At 31.1% G+C, this 22,241-nt stretch overlaps 1 protein-coding gene across 1 annotated transcript in view; it reads left to right on the plus strand.

The window, feature by feature from the left end:
- Window positions 1-22,241, plus strand: part of LOC145263225 (cullin-4A-like) — a 164,940-nt gene that overhangs the window by 124,711 nt on the left and 17,988 nt on the right. Inside the window, exons 11-18 of the mRNA XM_080120310.1 lie at window positions 2,935-3,063; window positions 5,903-5,940; window positions 14,453-14,519; window positions 16,012-16,122; window positions 16,530-16,615; window positions 18,116-18,223; window positions 19,292-19,405; window positions 19,714-19,819. Of these exons, the coding sequence (XP_079976436.1) occupies window positions 2,935-3,063; window positions 5,903-5,940; window positions 14,453-14,519; window positions 16,012-16,122; window positions 16,530-16,615; window positions 18,116-18,223; window positions 19,292-19,405; window positions 19,714-19,819 (759 nt within the window). The remainder of the gene's footprint in view (window positions 1-2,934; window positions 3,064-5,902; window positions 5,941-14,452; window positions 14,520-16,011; window positions 16,123-16,529; window positions 16,616-18,115; window positions 18,224-19,291; window positions 19,406-19,713; window positions 19,820-22,241) is intronic.

The following is a 22,241-nucleotide window of genomic DNA, read 5'->3' on the forward strand; positions in this document are numbered from 1 at the left end:
GAAACCATATTGCATGTCATTAAGGAGATTATTTTTGCTGAGGTGCTTGACTACTTTATTTAACACAGATTCCAGCAAATTACAGGAGACTTATTTGTCTGTACTGAGGAGATGAGCAATTACTTGAATACTTAAATACGGGGCATACTGATGAGTTTTTCCAACATGTTGGAAAGCAATTCTTAAGACAACGCTTAAACAGCTTTGTAAGTATGAGAACTAGTTCTGATTGAAGCTTTTTCAGCATTATAATTGGAATGGTGTCGGGGGCCAGTTGCTTTACTGGAATCAAGATTTTTGATTAGCTTGGCAACATCACGCATAGATATTTGTATGTTGTATAACATGTTTTCAGATACAAGAGGAAATAGGTGGTGGGGGGGTGGGTCTCTGATCGCATAGGGTAGAATTAGCTGTAAAGTTCTTGGCAAAGAGTTTGACTTTGTCCGATGCTGACGAGATTACTTCAAGTCCATTGATGATGGTTGGGATTCTGTTTAGAACCCTGTTTGCTATTTGTCAAAACTGGTGGTAACCAAATCGCTGCTCAGCTACTTTGGATTTAACAGACTGAGCATACAACTCTCTCGCATTCTTTATTACTCTTTTGCAGTGATTACTGGCTGTCCTAAAAGCGGCTTTAGTCTCAGTACATCTATTACATTAGAAGCAATAGAAAAAGTGATTTTTGTGCACAATTGCAGCAGCACATTCTGGAGGGAACCACGGCTGGCTGTTAGGTTTTTGCTGGAATTTTTTTAAGGGTATGAAGCAGTCTATACCTATACTTAACCATTCCATCAGGTCTGATACTATGTCAAAAAAAAACACATTTCCTTTCTGGAAGGAAGTCATCTTTCAGGTGCTTTGTTAAATGATTGGATAGTAGCCTGCAAGAATTTTACCAGCTATGCTGAGAATAGAGATGTTGTTGTCACAGCTCTTTGAATTCTATGAAGGATTCGGTCCTTTGCCCAGAATGAAAGAACGTGTGTAGCTTTTTTATCAATGTGGGAACACCTGTCTTATATATATATATATATATATATATATATCTTATGTGACATGCTATCAGTGGCTGGAGTTTTGCCGTAAGAAAGATGTTTTACAACTTTTTCAATTTCTTGGATGTTGGGCAACTCATCAAGAGTTTTTGTTTTGATTTATGGAAGCTGTGCACTTACTTCATCATTGATTGAAGAAGACCTGTTCCGTAAAGTTGTAGTGCTCGATAAATCTGCCTAAAATACTGGATCGCTCTGTTATCAGTTTTGTTTCATATGCGTTTAGCAATGGAGATGTGCCGTAAATCTGTGTTCCATATATCCTTTTGGAGGGCATCCTAGAATGCCTTTGAGCTATACATATCTGCATATTTCTCTATTTCCAGAGATTTGTCATTAAACTATTTATCTTGTATTTTGCTGTATTAATCTTAACCGGTAAAAGGGGAGTAATTATGAGTTATTTTTCTTGATTTCTGCAAAATTAAATATCTAAAAACTTATGCTTCTATATATTAAAATGATGTTTCTGCGTTCATTACAAATTTTATTCTTTAGGTGCTTATTGCGAATTACACTTATTTACAAAAACAAAAATGCAAAAAATGCTCATCATGGAATTAAGATGTCACATTCTAAAAAAAATCATGAATTGATCAAGTAGTTTTGTAACTACCTAAAATCAAGTTTTATGACAACGTGAGACGTAGGATTTTCGTAAACCATGTTAAATAAATAAGAGGAAGACAATTCAATTCGAAATATCAGGATCAAAATCAGCCTTATAATAGATACATTTAATATTAAAATTGCTAAAAATTGTAAATTTTTATTTTCTTAGTAAAAAAGAAAAATACTTGATCAGTTTGTGATTTTTGGCATATGACGTCTTGATTCTGTAAGGAGTATGTACATTGTAAAGATTTTCTGTTTTTTTTTTGTTTTTTACGTGAGTGTAATTCTAAATAAGCACTGTTCTTTATTATTAATCAAGTAACGTTAAGTGTTAAAACAATTCACAAAATAATTTTATTACGAAATAAGTCAGTAAAAATAATTTTCTTCATAAACAATCATTTTTTTTTTTTTTCCCAGACAGCACCAGGTAACTCCAACTAATTAACAATCTTTGTTCTTCACTCATTTCATGAATCTTTATATTGATGAATTTGTAACTACTTCCCATGTGTCTGTGTTTCTCGCCTCTACATAACTAACACGATTACTATTAATCAACTATTTATTTGAAATAAAAAAAAAATAGAATAAAGTAATCTACCAAAAGAAAATTTAAAAAATAATTGTCAAATGAAATGTATTTGGTTAAAAAAAATATCAACATGCAACTACCTATGTAAAGAGACAGAAAATATTTGTCTACATATCTGAATGTTTGTCTAATGCTGGTCTAAACTTAGATATGTTAGTCGTTGTTGCGACCGTCTTTGGCAGACACGCAAATAGAGAAAGTTGCTTTCTATAAGGATGAAAGCAAGGATGGCACATCTTTTGCAAGTTTCTGCGATAAAACGCTCAAATGAAAAATTCATCGAAAGGTAGATTTAAATTCCTGTTGATGATACATAGCAGAATCAAGTCTCCTCTCATCATCTGTTGCTCAAACGAAAACAAATTTAATCTTTGGAGTTGCTTTGTGTAAGAATGAAAGTTTTGTCACCATCCTGGATGCCAATCATTGAACATGGTCCAGGTGTATAATGTCTTTTTATCGATAAGAATTTTTTTGCTTGGATGGCATAGAATCAAAACTGGGTTTATCAGAGTTTTTTATAAAGGATGGAAACCTGTCTGCTGTTAGGTTGGGAAAGGATCTTTTGTTAATAATTATTGAAATGTTTACATGTGTTCTTGTTGTTTCTTTTTGTTTTGTTTTTTTCAATGTTTAATTTTTATATATTTTTCTTGACAGATTTCAAAGATAAGATTGACAATATAATTGCTGTGTGCTTTCAAAAATCAGAGCGATTTGTGAGTGCCATGAAAGAAAGCTTCGAACACTTCATAAATCAACGACAAAACAAGCCAGCCGAATTGATAGGTGCGAATACTTTTTTACTTTAAATGTTTGGAATTTGTGAAGATATTTTATTTATTATAATCTAATGAGATGCGAGTGAATGACAGTGCAGGTTATTAATTTAATTCAAATATTAACAACTTTATTGACTCATGAGTGTGTGTCAAGAATTCCCCCTAAATTAAAAAAAAAAACAAATGAAAAATCTGTATGTTATATGTACCCATGATAAAACGAAAATATCATGACGTTCCAAAAAATCATGTAATTTGATTAAAGTGGTTTTAGTTTTATAAATGCAATAATTTTTAAGCGATTAATGGTAATTGGTAGACATTACAACAAAAATCTTGCAAGTTTGAATTATGTTGAGCTATTGCTTTTTTTTTTTTTTTTAAGGCTGTTTTCTCAGCCATAAAATTTGATTCTTTATTTAAAAATAAAACTTCTGGATCAATTTACGTGATTTCTCGAACACAATATTCTCTTTCTGTCAGATTTTTCTTTATTCTTGTTTTCTAATAGAGAGGGAATTCTTTACAAGCTATATCCATATTAACAGGCTACTGTATGGTTCAACTGACAGAATGGAGGCAGTTATAAAATAAAAATCAGAAGGAGCAACAAAGTTTTTATTTTGCTAAATTAAACGAGATTTTCCTAATTGCAAAGAAATATTAGCAATTAACTTTATTTATTACTGTATTATTGGGTTATGTTAAGTATCCTATACTAAAATTGTTTTTATTTTACTTAAAAACTTTCAGTATGGGCACATAAATTTTTACGAAAGAATAAAGAGCAATACTATATTTATTTTGCTAATGCAGCTACCAAATTATGACCGTTCAAAATTTCTTGTGTGTTATTGCTCCAGAAGCCAATTTTCACAGTGTATAAGTAAAAATGTAGTTGAAGTTCTTTTCAAATCTAATGCCCTCTTGTGGTAAATATGAAAATTAATCATAATGAAAACAGTAATTATTAGATCAAATAAGCTTAATCATTGGGTAAAAATTGTTCCCCCCCCCCTCACATACACAAAAAACATGCAAATATGACACGGAAGCGCAATTTAATTCATAAGTTTTATTTCAACAGTTAACACATTGAATGTTCATAATGATTCATAGTTTGTTAAAGATTAAGGTAGATTTTTCTTTTAAAAGTAATATTTAAATAATATAATATAATAATATAATAATATTTAAAAGTAATATATATATATATATATTAAAGATTAAAGTAGATTTTTCTTTTAAAAGTCAATCAATAAAAAATAAAGTCCGATTTGGATGCAAGTGAAAACCAATGGAAACAATTTAATAATGGTGAAAAGATGTCTTGAGTATTTGATTCGATAAAGGTTTCAAGAGGTATGCAATACCAAATTTGAATAACACAGACATTTTTTTGCACAAAAAATGTAACCATACTTGAAATAGGTTAGAAAAAAATGTTAATGACACCAGAAAAAGAATTGTACATTTATGAAGAAAAGAAAATCGTTTACATAAAAATTTTATCAAAATAACCCAAAAATGAATGAGATATTACAAGTTGAAATTGATGAGAATTTCATTATATTTTATTTATATTTGTACTACCGAAATCTGTGGAAATTTCACACAGGACTCATTCAAATGTAATATATTGATGCTGGCATTCTATAAATGTTCAGTGTAAATGGAGGCGCTCTGATATTATTGTAGCTCTTTTGTTAAAACTGCAAAAGTGTTTATCTAAGCTAGCAGGGTCACCCTGCATAGCTCGGTTGTAAAATACGCTTAAATATGATATTTTAATTCTTGCAGATTTTATATATATTATTATAGAGTTAATGTTCTATCGATTTTTATATATTATAAAGTTGCTATTTCAAAAAATAAAAAAAATATATCCATATGACTTGGGTGCATCAACAAACCAGAACTTATGAACAAAATATATACATACATATAACTCGAGTTCCTTTAGCTATAATCGAAATTGAAACCAGAAGAATTCTTGATAAAACTATTTATTACAAAAAATGGAAGTCCATAATTAAACAACAGTCACTCGGATGTAAGTGTGACACACAAAATAAATAATACACATTCGCTATCGTATTAATATATTAGATAATTTGGACTACTATTCTCATTTTGGTGGTACCTTTCACAACATTTTAGCTGATGGAACATCTGACTTGTTTCAAGCGCGTCTTTTTTTGAACTTGATAATTCTAATGAACCACCACATTAATCCAGATAAATGTGTTGGCTAGCAATCCACGTGCCACGCTTCTGGAGTTTGAATTTAATAATTAATTCTTCTAGCCAGTTTTGGCAGATGGAACAAAAAAAACCGTCGTACCATCATGGATTTAATAAAGCATTCAAAATTCTGTATAGGTCTCAGCATAGATTCCCAAGTTAAAAAAAAATGCACCTGAAGATCGAAGGAGCTTCCATCAGACGAAACATTATGAAAGTAACAAGATGAGAGTTGTCGTCCAAATAATACAAATTTTTAATATTTTGTTTAAAAAATTTTAATCCATAAGAGAGAACAACTAAAGATAGAATCAGATGTTAAAAAGAACTGACAGATGTGATATTTAACAGAATTAAACCTGTCGGGTTGATATTGTGTTAAAATAATATTGATGTAAATAAATAAAAAAATATTTTTTGAAGTGATGAATTGAAAAAATAGTGTTGTGCCCTGTTTGTGACTCAGCACTTCTAACAAAAATGGATGTTCTTTTGTTGGTTTCAACATGTTTGGTCACGATAAACATAATTTGGATGTTTTTTTTTTTTTTGTTTTTTTTGTAATGTAGACTAAAAATGTTTTTCTTTTTCAATTTTTGTAGCAAAATATGTTGACTATAAACTTCGAGCAGGCAATAAGGTAAGTAAAAGATTGTAATTTCTCTTCAATTGTTGCACTAGTGATATCAGTTGCTTTACATATGAGAAAAATAAACGTCTCAACATGGGTACATTTTATTCAAAAGAACAGTTTTGCATACATTTTATGTCCTCATACAGTGATTAAAATCAAAATATGATACTAAACCTTATAACTAGAATCCTTATTTCAATTTTGATGAAAATCTATTACATGGTTTAGATTCTAGAAAATGTCTAAAATTTGAGGCTTAAGCTTAAGAAAAAATTGAAATTCAGAGAATCATAATTATTAAATAACTATAAATCAAATCTAAAATATATCTGAAATAATATACGTATATATATATATATATATATATATACGCATACAAAACATCCAAGAAATAATTGTAACATTTTGGTAATTTGGAGGAAAAAAAATATGATTGTCATGGTGTTATTTGATCCATTCCAATGTTGGTGAAATTTACTGTGTATGATCATAGTTACAGTTTCTTGATTAAGAAAAAAAAAATTACTAAAAGGTTATTTTATTTTGGTGTTTTCAATATTTCAAAGTAAAGGGATTTTTGTATAACATGAAAACTGAAACTTTGTGCTTTTCACCTTTTATTAAAGACAGAAAAAACCTAATAAAGATTTTAAGAAAAAAATGAATTTGTTTTCATGGCAATGTTAAATATATCTCACTATCAACAACAGCAACAATAAGAAATATAGTTTTAAAAATATATGTATTAACAAAACTTTTGTTTTTTGCAGAGTTTATTTAAAAATTTATTATTTTAATCAGTTTGTTTTGTGTAAATGTACAAGTGTGAAAATGTAACCAGAAAAATAAGCGGAAGTTATTTTAATTTTCTTCATTAAATTACTTTAATAGCATTAATATAAAAAAATATTGTGTGTTTTTATTTATATGTATATATATATATGAATGTATCATATACGATATAACTTTATTAAACATTGTTAAAAATAAAATATGCAAATGAATTATACTCTTGTTTTGTAAGGTTTCTTTCTAGTGAATTTGAAAAATCTTTTATTTTATCATTGAATTAAACTTAGTGTTTTGATATAAAAATACTATGGATAAATGAAAAAAAATTGTATTCCCATTTCTTAAATAGACTGTAGTGATTCTCTATTTCCCCCAAAAATTTGTTTTATTATGTAGTAACGACTCAACTTTTATTATTTTTTTTTTAGAAAATATCCAATTTTTACAGGAAAATCTGAATTTATAAAACAAATTTATTTTTAGTTGATCAAATTGTGTACTAAAGGAAATCTTATGACAATCTAAAAAAACTAAGGAATTGTTCTTTTTCTAGCATTAGAGTGTTTGGAAAATTATTCACGTATGACTCATTTGTTGAGTTTTTGAATTTTTCATATGAGGATTGATTATTCGTATTTAGATTCTTCAGAATATTGTTCTCATTGTGTTTTCATGAGTTCAACAAGAACAACACTTGAAAAAGATTAGCAGTTATATCAGCTGAAACATGAAAATAACGCTTAATCCTACCGGTAATTTCCGAAAATGCTATATACCAAGTTACCACTAAACCAGTATTTTTCTAACTTACATGTTTTTGTGTTGTCAGGGAACTACCCAATCACTGCTTAGCATCAATTTAACGAAGCCTAACATTCTGCAAATGGCCTCCATTTGTTTTGGTGGAGTTGTGAGTTGTTTTGTAGACTAAAGTAGCCATGAAGCGAGCTAATGATGAACCAAGCACTTGAACAGGTAAAAGAGCGAAACCAAGGAGTTTCACGGTGCAACAAGTGTTGGAAAAAGCGACAAATTCTGATTCAAACAAAGGCCAATTTGATCAATAGTAATTGTCTGAATCGAGTAACGCTAGTGATGATGAATATATCAATGATGGAGAAAGTGATAATGCAAATGGGCCTGTGCGTCAAGGAGGGCTCCACCTGTTCGACGAACTGGCATACGAAGGCTGAATGCTAGCGGCAAAAAATTACTAATGCATTTAAATTTCTTTCACAATTTTGTCCAGACACATGGGCAAATTAGGTTCAGTAGCTCAGGTCTGGTAGGGTTAAGATAAAAACAATCGTCCGAATAATCCAAATAATAGCATTTGTTTCAAATGAGCATTATAATATTGGCATTAGATATTTCTTTATAGTTTTGTTTTGAAATGTTTATTACTGAAAATAACTGGATTTGTTCGCAACTGGAGATAGAATAACGTATACTGTCAGACGTGTTTTTCAACTCGTCCAAGACTGCTTCTATAATGCTAACATATATCAAGATGGTTGACCATTTGGGAATGCAACATGCAGTCCTAGTCGGCTTGCAAGTCAGACTAATACCAATATGCAAATGCAACAGATATAACAATGTGATCTGCACTGGCCTCTATCAAGCAGGGATTGAACTCAAAATTTAAATAGCAAACTTTGATAAATTTAAACGAATTGACAGATTGAAGTCAGAATTAAGTAGCAATACACATGAAAAAATTGAAATAGCTTGAAATATTTCAATATTGGTATGCATAGAAAGAGCTTGATGAGCTAAGAAAGAATCTTTTTAAATTTTTAAAATCTGATTAAAATTAAGGAAGTTATGGCTATTTTTGTGCCTCACACGTTTGGATATTTTTCCCTCTTTAAGACCATATGCGTTTCGTCACATTTTTTACACTACTTTTTCAGTAAAAATGTCATATCTTTGTTAAAACACAAGACTAAGAAATGAAATTTACCATATAAGTGTATTTTTGTACAAGGAATCAGAATATGCAACTGAAAATCTCCCAAAGTTTATGGTTTCCAAATAATCTGCAGTAAATGTGCATAAATATGCAGCAATTCCTTAAAAATGCCATGTATCCATAAACAGAAAAGAAGTTGGAGAACTCAAAGTTAAATTGTAATGTGCTTTATGTACAAAAAACTTAAATCTAAACATAAGACAATTTAAAAATGAATATATTGCAATATTTCTTTGGTATTATTGTAGATTAACACCTTCTGTTTAACCCCACTCAACTCCTTCTGACCACCCCTCCAAAATGTGATTCTACCTTTTTAGGAAATTATGTATAAAATGCCATGAAAAACTTTAATGAAAGATAAACAAATTATTTTAGAATTGAATGTAAAATAATTTCCTAATATAGGTCATTCTAGCATCTTAGGGCAGTTAACTGTTTTTTTTTTGTTTTTTTTTTTTAAGATGATTATGTGTAGTTTTAAGAGGGTTTCTATGCAATGAGAATATGGGGAGGGTTGCCATTCGGACTTTGAATTAATTGTAGGGGCTAAGGAAAATTATGTGTGAACATACTGAAAACTTGACAGAGACAAAGCTAACAAAAACAATATTAGAGGGGGGAGCGGTTAGTTTCACAAAAATTTAATGTAAAATAATTCACCATTTCCTGGCCATTCTAGCATTTTAGGGCAGTTAACCAATTTATTTTCATGTGTATTTTTCTTTAAGGAAGGATCTATTTTTTGTTTGTTTGTTTGTTTTAGATACTTGTATGTAGCTTACAAAGGTATTTTATTGGGGGGGGGCTTGCCACTCGAACTTAGTGTTATTGTTAGGGTTAAAGAGTGTTTTAGGAATACGAACCGTTACTTCATTTTTGTTTTGTTGTCCTAACTGCAAAATGCCGTTTCCATTTCAAATAAATATTTTACAGATATATATATATATGTGTGTGTGTGTATTCGACAGGTAAATAAGTCAGAAAATGTTATATTTAGTTTTAATTTAATAAGAAACTGCGTTGCGAAATTTCAAAGAAAATTCCATAAATTTGTTGATTTCTATTTTCGAGGTTGAAGGTGTTAATTCCATAGGCCGTTTATACTACGCTGGAGCAGGTTGTAAAAATATCTTTCGCTTAATAAGTAGAAAAAAAAAATAACGAAATAAAAAGCTTCCTAATTGTAGTTTGATGTGTTTTCTTTTAAAATTTCAAGAATATTGATATAGATTTTGAGGGTTTGTATTACTATACACAGATTCGAAAAAGTTGTCAAAAAACAAATATATAACAAATAAATGTTATCAAAAGCAAGTTACTTTTCTACATAACTGGATAATTTTTTAGTGTTTTTATTTAATGTAACATGTTTATTCAGCTTGAAAACAGTGTTTACCGATGTTTTGGAAAATTTAAAATGGCGCCCGACTCTTGAAACGGTAAGTTTGTGGAAAAGAGTTAAAAATAAAAAAAGTAGACAAAATACTACTAGAAACTCGCTCAATATATGTTACCGTGACATGTGACATAGGCTGACATATATTCGGTGAGTTTTTAACAGTATTTTGTATAGTTTTTTTTATTTTTAACTCCTTTTCTCAAACTTACCGTGTCAAAGAGTCGGGCCGGGCGCCATTTTTAATTTTCCAATACATCGGTAAACACTGTACGTTTTTTGAGCTGAATAAACATGTTACATTAAATAAAAACACTAGAAAATTATCCAGTTAGGTAGAAAAGTAACTTATCTTGCCTTTGATAATATTTATTTGTTATATATTTGTTTTTTGACAACTTTTTCGAATCTATGTATAAACGAGATTTTGATACTTATTTTGATTTTGAAAAAAAAACATTTGTGGCTGTTCGCAGTAAAACATTGTTTTAATTCGCTGTTCAAAACTAATTTAAAGAATAAAAGTGCATGCAATCTACAAAAGTTTATTTTGTTTTTTTAACCATGTTTTTAAATTTGACGAGAAATGTGAGAAATTGCAACAGATTCAATGAATGTCCGCGTATTCAATCACCGCGAGCGGATATTTTGTCAACACGGTTTTTTAACAAATAAGAAATAATATTTTTATTATGTTTGAAACAACTTTAATAGTTTATTTTGGAAGTATATTCCATAAATAAAATAAAAAACCCACTTTAAAAACAGAAATTACGATTTTTTTATATTTTATTCGCAGTTTTGTCTTAGGGGTGTCAAATTTGCAATGGCGATTTTCCCAAAGATTCTGACACTGCTACAGATTCATAATGCCGAATTGGTTGGGATTGTTATTATACATTCTGAAAACCGAATAGTTCTGAACTAATGTTATTCTGATAACAAAATAGCTCTAATTAAACATATAAGAACATTTATATTCATATTTTCATGTTTTTCTTAATTCGTTCTTGAATAAAAATTAAAGAACGCGTGTTGTTTATACACTGTGCTGTGCTATGGCTGATTCTACAGGCTGGAGCTGCTGCTGCTGCTAATACTTCATTTGACCAAATTCGAGAAATAGCAACAATTTTTTTTTCGGGTAGGTCCTTTTAAATTATCAATTACCGCGGTCCTACTCAACATAAAATAATACTTTTAATTGATAAAGATAGTAAAAAGATTGATTTACTTACTACTGGGTGTCCGAAGAATTTTTTTTTCAAAATGTTCGATACTAGTCATATTAAAGTCTTATTTTTAACACAACAAAAAAAGAAATGGTCAAAAATATTTCGGACACTTGACAGTATTAAGATTAACACCTCTACTGATTGGTTCCCAAATTTCATGACGAAATTCTTCATACAATCACGGTACGGACCTTTAGAAAACGGGGGGTCATTACAAAACCTTACCGAAAACGCTATTTTATGACGTTCACATTTTTATCACTTTATTTGCTTAAAACTCTTAAAATATATAATGTACATTCATATTTATTAATTCATTTGAAAGTATATTCATTTCCGAACAAAACAGTAGTAATTTGAAGACTTGAAGTGCTTTGGTTTAAAAAATATGGCTATTTTAGTAGAACTACCTTGAAATCTGTGATTATCCAAAGCGTTTTTTCGTCCGTGTGTATTACTAAATTAAGCATCCAACTTGCATGCCAGCAAACTCCATCATACCCCGGTCAAGGATCCTTTTACTTTTGTTCTAGCTGGGGATGGGGCATCCTTCCAGATGCCAGACATTCACTTGCTAACTTGAACATTCCAACTGAGATTATTTTTTGCTTCTAATTGTTACTTTAAGTGTAATTCTTTGTATCTCTCTTGCACTTGGTTCATCAGGTATATTTGCAAAGTAGTTTTTTGAATTTGATCCTAATTATAGGTTAATAGAAATCTTCCCAAGATTTAATTTTCTTTTCATGTCGTACATAAATTACTTTGATATTTCATTAACTTTTTCATGTCAGTTCTGTTTAATCCATTATCATTGGGGACACTACCTTCTACTAAGGTTGCTTCTTTCTCCTCCTTATCTTCTATCACTATTTCAAGTTTAATAGCTCAGTTCTCTAGATAGATAGCTATAGGAATTGGATAGTCTTTGTGGATGGTGTATGACTTAATTCCAACTGTTCTTTCTGGTAAACATATTTTCCCAGGATTTGTTACAACATTCGATATTAAACTTTTTACAGCTCGTCCAGTGGAAATATTTACACACTCCATTGTGTTGCATCGTATAATAGCTGTTCCCCAGCTGAACCTTACAATTGGATGTAAGGTGGCTGCACTCTACTGTGTGGAAGAACCTGGATTTATTGTCATTGCTGAGACCACTCATCTTAAAAAAAAAATTGGGTCATCATTATATAATCTCTTCCTGATCATAATGGAGCAATCCTCTTCTCAGCCAATCTATAGAGCTTTCCTTATCTCTAGTTTTGGGTGAATTATTCATCCAGAAAATACTTAGCATATTGTTGGCACATTCTTCCATTTTTTATAAGGGAAATTCTTTGCTTTTTTGCGACTCTTTTGTCAATTATGTAGTTTGATTAGATTGAAGAAAGAACACAAACTTGGCAAACACCAGTTTGCATATTTTTGTCTGGGTTTGTGAGTAATAAGTAGGGCTATGACAACAGCATATTCTTTTCATTGTTTTGACTCTTAAGTATATATCCAACACTGTTAATCAACCGAGATCCACATCACTCTACATAACAGCTGATACGATATCAACGGATACACACTCGAGTGTCAAAACAATGAAAAGAATATGCTGTTGTCCTAACCCTAGTAATAAGTCCTTACCAGATTAAGTAGATTTGGTTGTGTGGACCTGAAAATGAGACTAACCTTAGTTCTTAATGTAAGAGTTTGTTTTTGTTTGGCGTGCAGGGCAATAATTGATCCGAAAAAAAAAAAAAAAAAAAAACACCGCCATTACAATGAGTCAGTCTTATGGGAAACGCGACCTCGTAGCTGCAAGGATTGGTGAGAGGTGAACATGGCCGTATGTAAATTGGTTGGTGTTCGTTGGCATAAAGGTGGCGGCGGGAGACCACTTGACTGGTGGTGTGTAGTGAACTACAAGGCGGTGTTGGTCTTGAGTGCAAAGATCAGTGGAGTTTTGAGGCGATTGTTTCTGTAAAAAACTAAAGAATTTATGAGGAGTGAGTTTTCCTTCTTCGTCTTTCTTTACAGCAGCCCAGACTTATAAATGTTGTCTTCACCGGAAACTGTGTCCTTCTTACCGAGAACTGAGACTCTTCATATCTAACATAAAATGATTCCATTGAACTGTTCAGCACTCAATAAGTTGTTTTCAGTAACCTGTCTTGGAGCTAAGAAGTCTCTCTCTCTTCCGAAAGTAGGCGGTGCCTGGCCAACTCGTTCCCTTCCTATTGTTTGTTCCTGATTTTACATACAGGTTTGAAATTCGTCATGGCTCATTATCCTATATGTCCGTCTCTTCGATCAAATCCCAAACTGCATCATCCATGCAAGATGAAGCGTTACCAGCATCACAGAGACTTCTTAAAAGGAGATGCTGCTAGTTTAGTCACATTTTTCAATGCTCTGAGGAGGTATTCATCTACAAGTTGATAACCTCTATCCCACCCATCAGCTGGAGAAGCACAGAAGCAGCCAACTGAAAACTTGGATTGAGGACAGACATGGAGTTAGTTGCTGTCCACATGTGTTTTTGTTTGTCACGTGAACCGAGAACGGCTGAAGTATTCCAAGAACTCGGTTGCCAGTTGACGAGGATAGATTGCGTTGATGCAAAATGCAATGTACTCCTTTGGAGCTAGCTCAACCCACGATAGGTGAATGCCACTACAATTTATAGAATTAAAAATAAATCATTTGTAAATGAATTTGTTTATTAACGTATATTTAAAAAAATATATTTTTCATAGATAAGAAATTCTATTTGATAGATGAGATATTTAAGGTTACATCTAACCGTAACCTGATTGTGAATAAATCAGTTAACAGGTTGTTACGGTAGAACCCAAAACAATAACGAATGTGTCTTGAAGTTGATGTAAAAGTAGACCAGATCTATTCCTGGACTGCTTCCATTACTTTGTACTTGGAAATTTCAAAATACTAGATTCTGTATGTAAAAATTGACCCTCGTGATTTTACAATCTGAGAATGTGTATCAATATGCAAATACGATTGATTATTTTGGACCTTTTATTTTTTTTTTTTTTTTTTCCAATCAAAATGTAATTGAAATTTGTCATTGTGATTGGATTTTGTATTGTTTGTTTCCAGGAAGCCACTGAAGAAGAATTGGAAAGGCTTTTAGATAAGATAATGGTACTTTTCCGATTTATTCATGGTAAGTTTTTTTTTTGTTTTTAATTCAATAACAAATAGATATGGTTTGCTTGTATGTCTAGAGTTTGCAAACCTTAACAAAAAACTTTCAAGTATCAGATAAACTGCATTTGTTTACAATGCTTATTAAACTATTTCTCGCAATTGTATGTCGTAATACTATGTCAAATATTTTTCATTCAAAGAGCTAATTATCTATTTAGAACGTTCATATGAAATAGATAAGCTGACGATTATTCATCCTGAAAAAATATTTTCCTTTGATATAAGCCAGAGTTAAACGTGGATGGAGTAGAGTAGAAACTTCTACCCTTACTAATTAGCGGTGTTAAGTCCATCAGGTGAAATGAGAATGCTATTATGAATGTGCAATGTGAATGTTGAGGACACTTATTTCTGATGACCTCAAAGGAAGATTAAATCTGGACAGTATATAAAAAAATGTGTGCAGAACAGTAGACTTTGGTGGTATGGTCACGTTGAAAGAATATGTGAAAATTGTTGGCTCAGTAAATCTAGAACACTTTCTTTCTTTTTTTATTACATTTTCATCACTTAAGTGCTCTCCTGATCAGATGGTTATGTGAAATATTCTGCTACGTTTGCTGCTCAGAAAACAATCTCTCAAGACTGGAGCAATGCAATTCTTCTTTTCTACAAAAATGTTGATTGCTGTACATGCGACAACTATAATGGAATATGTCTGATGTTGCATTGAAAATCTTTTTGGTTATCCTGCATCGCTTTCAAACACAATTTTGCTTCCATTTAAGTCAGGGATGCACTGACCAGATTTTTTTTTCACTTTGACAGATTTTTAAACAATATTGGTCGTATCGGCAGGTAGCGGTTGTACGTTTCATTGTCTTCACTATCCGACTCTGTTGATCGTGAGAGTCTTTGGAAAATAATGAGTCCTGACGGATTTCCACTTGAACGAGTTAATCCGCTGGAGAGTCACTCTTTCTTTAAATGTTCATAGTGACATTAGTAGTTGAGTCAACATAGAATGGGGGAGGGATGCATAGCTAAAAGACAGACCGGATCTTTATTACTGAGTTGCCACTTATGGTTAAAAACCATTCAAGGACATGAGTCAGTGAGATAAATGGATTGAATATGATGAATGAAATGAACGAAATATGATTATGAGGACATTTTATGACAGAAATTTGTTGACATTACATTTGCAAATGACCATGTTGTCATTCGCAGGAAAGATCTCATGGTAGTGTGTTCTGTTGGATTCCTTATAAATTACAGTTAATTAAAACAATGTTTTCAAACATTACTCAATCCCAGACTAAACTATATTTTAACGTGCATCTTGCATATTAAAGTATATAAGGGGAAAAAAGCCTTTAGGAAACAGATGTTAATTACCTTGCATTTTGTATAATCATAAGAATTTAAGGTATTTTCATCTCTACTTCGTATAATCTTGATTTTTATTTAATGTATTCTTTTTTTATGCTCCCCATTTTTTTCTGCAGGCAAAGATATGTTTGAAGCTTTCTACAAGAAAGACCTTGCTAAGAGGTTGATCGTCGGAAAGAGCGCCTCAGTCGATGCAGAGAAATCCATGTTGTCCAAGTTGAAGCAAGGTATGGCTTTTCACGCCTTTTTTTTTTTTTTTTTGTGCTCTTTGTATCAAAGACGATGATCTAGCTAACGAAGGTGCCTAAATGTGTTTATAATTATATATATATACACACACACACACACACACACACTTGTTTTATATAGTTAGTACTAGATATAAGCGTAACAAATATTGACCCAATGGGTCATGGGTTCTCTAGTAAATATGAAATACATAATTAAATGCTAGCAAGGAAAAAGCTGATCATTAGTTTATGAAAATAATAAACCTAAATCATTTTTTTGTAATGAATTACAATTTTTTAAATCTGCCACTTGATTAAATGAAGGTTTAAACTTGGTTAAATGTTGAAAAGAAACAGTTTTTTATTTTTACTAATTCACTCGTTTTTATATTTCTTCCCTTCAGAGTGTGGAGCTGCCTTTACATGTAAACTTGAAGTTATGTTCAAGGATATGGAATTATCAAAAGATATTATGTTGAATTTCAAGCATGTGAGTTTTTTATTTTTAATTTTTTTTTTTTATTTCCTTATGAATATTTGAACTGTATGTGAAATATGTCTTATAATGGACAAAGCAATTGTGTAACTAGTTTTTTTTTTTTTTTTTTTACCTAATTTTATATAAATAATACAGAGGTGGTACTGGAATATCAGGGGAAATGCTAAGTGTTTAGCAAGGTCATATAATTTAAGCATTTTTAGGATTCAAAAGCTGAGATAGGAAATGAACGTAATTCTGCTTGAGATAACACTGTCATAGTGAACTTTCAGGAATGATTCCATCTCTTTTAATGCTGGCAAATTTAAACTTATCCACAGTAAAAATGGAAAACTAATGCCATGTAAAAACGACCAAGTTTTAGGAAGGATGTGTCACTACCAGTACATACATAGTTGAAATAATCTTTTAAGACTTTTTTGGTGCTTATTTAAATTGGCACCTATGACTGCTGTATGATGTACATACCAGTCACGGAATAAAGATGAAATATTCCAAAAATCATGTAATTTGATCGAGTAGGGTTGTTTTTTTTTTTTTTGTTTGTTTTTAAGAAAATCAAATTTTACTCGAGTTTCGATCAGAAAAAAAAGGCGATCCTATCATAAATCAAGGGCAGACAATCGACATTTTTTTCAATTTTTGGGAGGGGTAAAAAACAACAGAAACCTAAGATTTCAAAACCAAACAATTTAACATAACATTTTTTTTTTTTTTTTTTTTTTTTTTTTTCAAAAAAATTTTTTTTTAATAATGAAAACATTATTTTAGAAGGAACATTTTATACAAGTTAAAAACAAAATTTGAATATTAAAATGGCTTCTGCCTTCACTTATCGGTAAAAAAAAACATTTATTTTTCTTAAAATAAAAATACTTGATCAAATTTTTTAATTTTTGGAATATATCATCTTCATTCCGTGACAAGTAGGTACACGATAAAAGTTTTTCATTTTTGTTTATCACTATAAGTGCCAATCTGTATATGCACTCTTTTTTTTTTAAAATACTCATGGTCAGTGCTGAATTATGTGGAGGTCTCTTTCATGGCGCAACAATGCAGACAGATTAAACAACCTTTTACCTGTTGAACTGAAATTGTTGACTATACAGCTTGTGCTGCGAAGGCGTAAGGGTTCAGAAAACAGGTTGATGGACTTTCCATATTCTTGTGTTGTCTTTTAGGATTCAACAGTCTGAGAACAATTTATCTCTGGATAAATAAATGATACATTGCAAAGATTGGTAAGATGCATTTGAAAAAGTTCAAAGGTTACATTGGCTTGCAACGTTCTGAGAAATAAAATCCAAAATGAAGAAAGTAGTCCAAACAATCAAAAGTATATAAAATCTTCAAAAACAAAATCTTTTTTATGTACTTTTATAGAAATCATTTTTTTTTTTATCTGTTAAAAAAATGCTCATGCCCTACTTTGTATATTGATTTCCCTCCAAATTTAAATGTATTTATTTTCTTTCCCCTTGTCACCAGCATATGCCAGCAGGGAGTCAACCAGGCGGTATTGATCTGAATGTAAACGTCCTTACCATGGGGAACTGGCCAACTTATCCCCATATGGAGGTACACCTGCCGGTAGAAGTAAGTAAAAGATTTTTGTTAAGATGGCAGTTGTATACTGAGTGATGCATTATGGTTATAAAGTTTGTTTTTTTTTTTTTTTTTTTTTTGATTGATTTTAACAAATATTTTTGCAGGAGAAAAAAAATATAACAATTTTTTAGGAATGAGATTTAATTTTACAAACTTCCAAAATCTTTACTCTGCTTTGGGACATACATAGTGTAACCCTGGAATGATTGAGGGATTCTGTGTAATCCTAATCCGAGCCCTCTATTTTTTTTTTTTTAATTTGAATAATTTTAATGTGCAAATTTAAAAATAAAGGGAAAACAACTTATTTCTTTATGCATGTCAAATGCAGACGGAAATCCTAAGATGTTGTACCCCTTTTTAATCCAAATGAAATATACTAATCCAAGTACCCTGGATAATATAGAGAATGTTAAAAAACATCTGTCCCATCTTGGTCTCAAATCCCCTATTGAAATTTCAATTTCTATAATTTTCAATTTGTAAATAAAACAAAGTAAAAAGTTTGTATTCGTCACCATTGCCAACCTCAAGTGTTCGCTTTGATCAAAATGGAAAAGACTTATTGAATATACATTTAGTATATGCGTGTGATTGTGGCGTGAAGGGCCAGTTATAAAGAAACAAATTTATTATATAGATTAGAATACACGTCGGGTTAAAATGGAGGTGTATTCAGTATGATTGCAAAGAAGCACAAAAACATTTTTGTATTTTTTGTTTAAATTAAACATTTCTAATATTGAATACTTTTAATTATATTTTAAGAAATTTTTAAATTTTTAATTATATTTTTTAAATAAAATTGGTAAAAAGCAACTTTTTAAAATATTAAACAAAAAAGGCATTTCATCTGTTTTCCAAAATTCTAAATTTTTAAGTATTTTTAATTTAAAATTTTTTGTAATTTGACATTTTTTAATTGAATATTATTTTTTAGTCAAACTTCATTGTTAATTTTTTTAAATTAAATTTTATTAAAATATTTTAAAATTCTTTCCCGAATGTTTGCTGTTGAAATGTTATTGATTGTATATTTCTTTGTCAACATTTCAGATGGTTCAATATCAAGAAATTTTCCAAAAGTTTTATCTTGGCAAACACAGTGGTCGAAAACTCCAATGGCAACCAACTTTAGGACATTGTGTTTTAAAAGCCGAGTTTAGTAATGTACGCAACCAATTTCTCCATTTTTTTATTTCATTTAAAAAAAAATTCTTTATTTCATTTTAAAAAAAAATTATTTCATTTTTTAAAAAAATTCTTTCTTTGAATGAAAAACACTCGTTTATAGACGGCTTATTATTGCATATTTTCCCTTTGATTGCTGTGAAGAGGACGAATGAGGAAACAGACGTCTTTTTTTTTTCTTTTTTTTTTTTTCTACATTCTGTCAAATTTAATTCATACATGATGTGATGTTTGAAGTGAATTGGTTTTCTATTTATTTATTTCTGCTTTTTTTTTCTTTTCTAAAGGGAAAAAAAGAATTACAAGTATCCTTATTCCAAACTTTGTGTTTCCTTCTCTTCAATGACGGAGATGAGTTCACATTTGAAGACATCAAACAAGCAACTGCCATCGGTAATTATTTTCGTTTAATCGTCCCTTTGTGAACGATAGTTGCTGTTTTAACCTTTTTTGGTACTTGTACAATTTAATCAAGACATTAAAAAATGAAAATATCGAAGAAAAGGTTATATTGTACGTATCCCTTTTGAACTGAAGATCTCGGGGAAAAAAAATTTCATTTAATTTGATCGAGTAGTTTTTTTAAAATTTTTTTGTTTATTTTTTTTTACAGCAGAAAAAACACGTTCTTATGAGAGCGCGTTGAAGTCAGCCATTATGGAATTTGTTAAACATGCCATGGGGAGATAACTCCAGTTAAAGCGCCGACACTCCCTCGCCATCTTTAATACTAGTTTTGCTTGCAAAAAATCAAACCTTTTGCTCGGTATCATAAATTGTTTTTTCACTGGAAAAAAAAAAAAAAAAAAAAAAACACTTGTGGAAATTAAGTGAAATATGTTTTTTGAGAACTTCATTCCATAACGGGTACATGCAGTATAACCTTTTTTCGATATTTGTATTTTTTAATGTCTTGATTAAACTGTACAAGTACCCCTTTTTTTAGTTTTAAAAAGAAAAAAGAAAAGCTAATTTCTTGGTCTATGGAAAAATTTTCATGGTTAGATGCTGCATTGTCTGATAAGTTGAGCTTTTGTCGCACGAACACAGGAGTGCATTGGTGTGCTTGTTTTACGAATATTTCTACGAGATGCGTTCTGATGATTGTTTTTAGAAGGGAGTAACCACTTATCAAGGCCTAATAGCCACTTGATGATAAAGGTTACTGAATGTAAATTGGTCACTGAGACAACAGCATAGTGATCGTTAGTGGGAATGTGGTAGAATTTAATTATTTAAGGAGCAGCTCAACAAGAACTTGTTTACATTGGACTTAAAAGATGACCATGTTGTAGTTTAGTGGAAAGCAGGCCTGCAGTACTGAGTTCCATAGGCGGGTAGTTTTAGGGAAAAAGAGCTTTATTCAAGGAATTTGTGTTAGAATAACCTTTTTGATGGAGAAATCAATTAAAGAAGTTCAGTTAATGAGTTTCATACAAGAACAGGTCAGGTTGGTTTCTCGTAATTGGATTTCAACGTCTTGACCTCCTGATGTTTGAGATGGGGGCCTTGTAGTGAGAGGAGGGGGTCTATATTGGAAGATGGTGTCCTGGGTTTTCTCTTGTTTTGTTTGTTGAAAATATACTTAGGTTGGGGAATTTGTGGAAGTGTTCAACAGAGTTGTTTAGAGCAAGGCAGAGGAGAACAGAAAGAGCGAATTAGGGATCGAAGAATAAGTGGAGAAGGAAGGCTTTTATTCACGGAAAAGACCTAAGTTTTCACCAATATGGCACTAAGAGACCCCACCAGAAACTACTGCATGGTCCGGTCTTCATTCACCAAATGGTAATGTAGCATCGTCAATATTTTGCATCTGCTAAAAGGACGGCTTCCTTGGAAGTGGCTCCCTGACTATGAGGCAGATGATGTCAAACCAGGAAAACGTTTCGCTCCAACACCTTTATTAGTGATATGGCAACAAGAATGGAATGTAAAGAAAATTTAGTTGTCTCTAGCTAATGTTTTGCATAAAACTACTGACTGAATATACAGCAATTCTTCCCCCTTTGTCAGGAGTGCTCATTTGTAGGAGATGAAAATTGAAGGACAAAATAAGGTAAGCGAGATTTTGGGCTGCCGAAAATATATTCACAATGTCTTTTCTACTCTTAGTTGTATCTTCTCAATGAAAATGCCTCTGATTCGCCTAATTAGCAGCAAAATCCCACCCCTTCATAGTAAAAGTCTCTATATGCTGATAAATGTTCTACTCTGATAGCTTCTTCCCTCAGACGTTTTGACTCTGGAATTCCCTCTCTGTTCCCCTGACCATACTAGTATGCAGAAATTTAAATATAATGTGAACAAACATCTTGCTGCGCAACTCCTCATCCAAGATGTTTCTCGTATAAATTTGGCCACTATCATAGTAGCACCTTATGCAGTAAAGGCAGTATACTTTGTTTCAAACAATTTCAAATAATAATGTTTTGCAAATGCTAATAATTCAAGATAGCAAAAACTGAATACTCACCTTGTTGTTCGTAAAGAACAGCCTCGTTTTTAAATTTTAGTTCGCGCACATTTTGGTGGGAGGAGCCTGCCTCGTTTTTAAATTTTAGTTCGCGCACATTTTGGTGGGAGGAGCCTGCCTCATTTTCAGCTTTCCTTACGCACATCTCTGCAGACATTTTTGGGTGTTCATTTTTTGTTTACATTTTTAAGACGTTCCATTGAATTAATATTTGTGAACATTACATTTAATTTAGATAATTATTGCGCACAACTTCTAATTTTTTTTTCTTTCTAGTTTTTCCATAAGAACTTGTAAATTTTTTAACAGGTGCTTCTGCAGTTTGATTAACCGTTTTTCTGT

Source organism: Euprymna scolopes, chromosome 38, assembly GCF_053919585.1.
Source record: "Euprymna scolopes isolate OS-2025 chromosome 38, ASM5391958v1, whole genome shotgun sequence".
Taxonomy (NCBI): Eukaryota; Metazoa; Mollusca; class Cephalopoda; order Sepiida; family Sepiolidae; genus Euprymna; species Euprymna scolopes.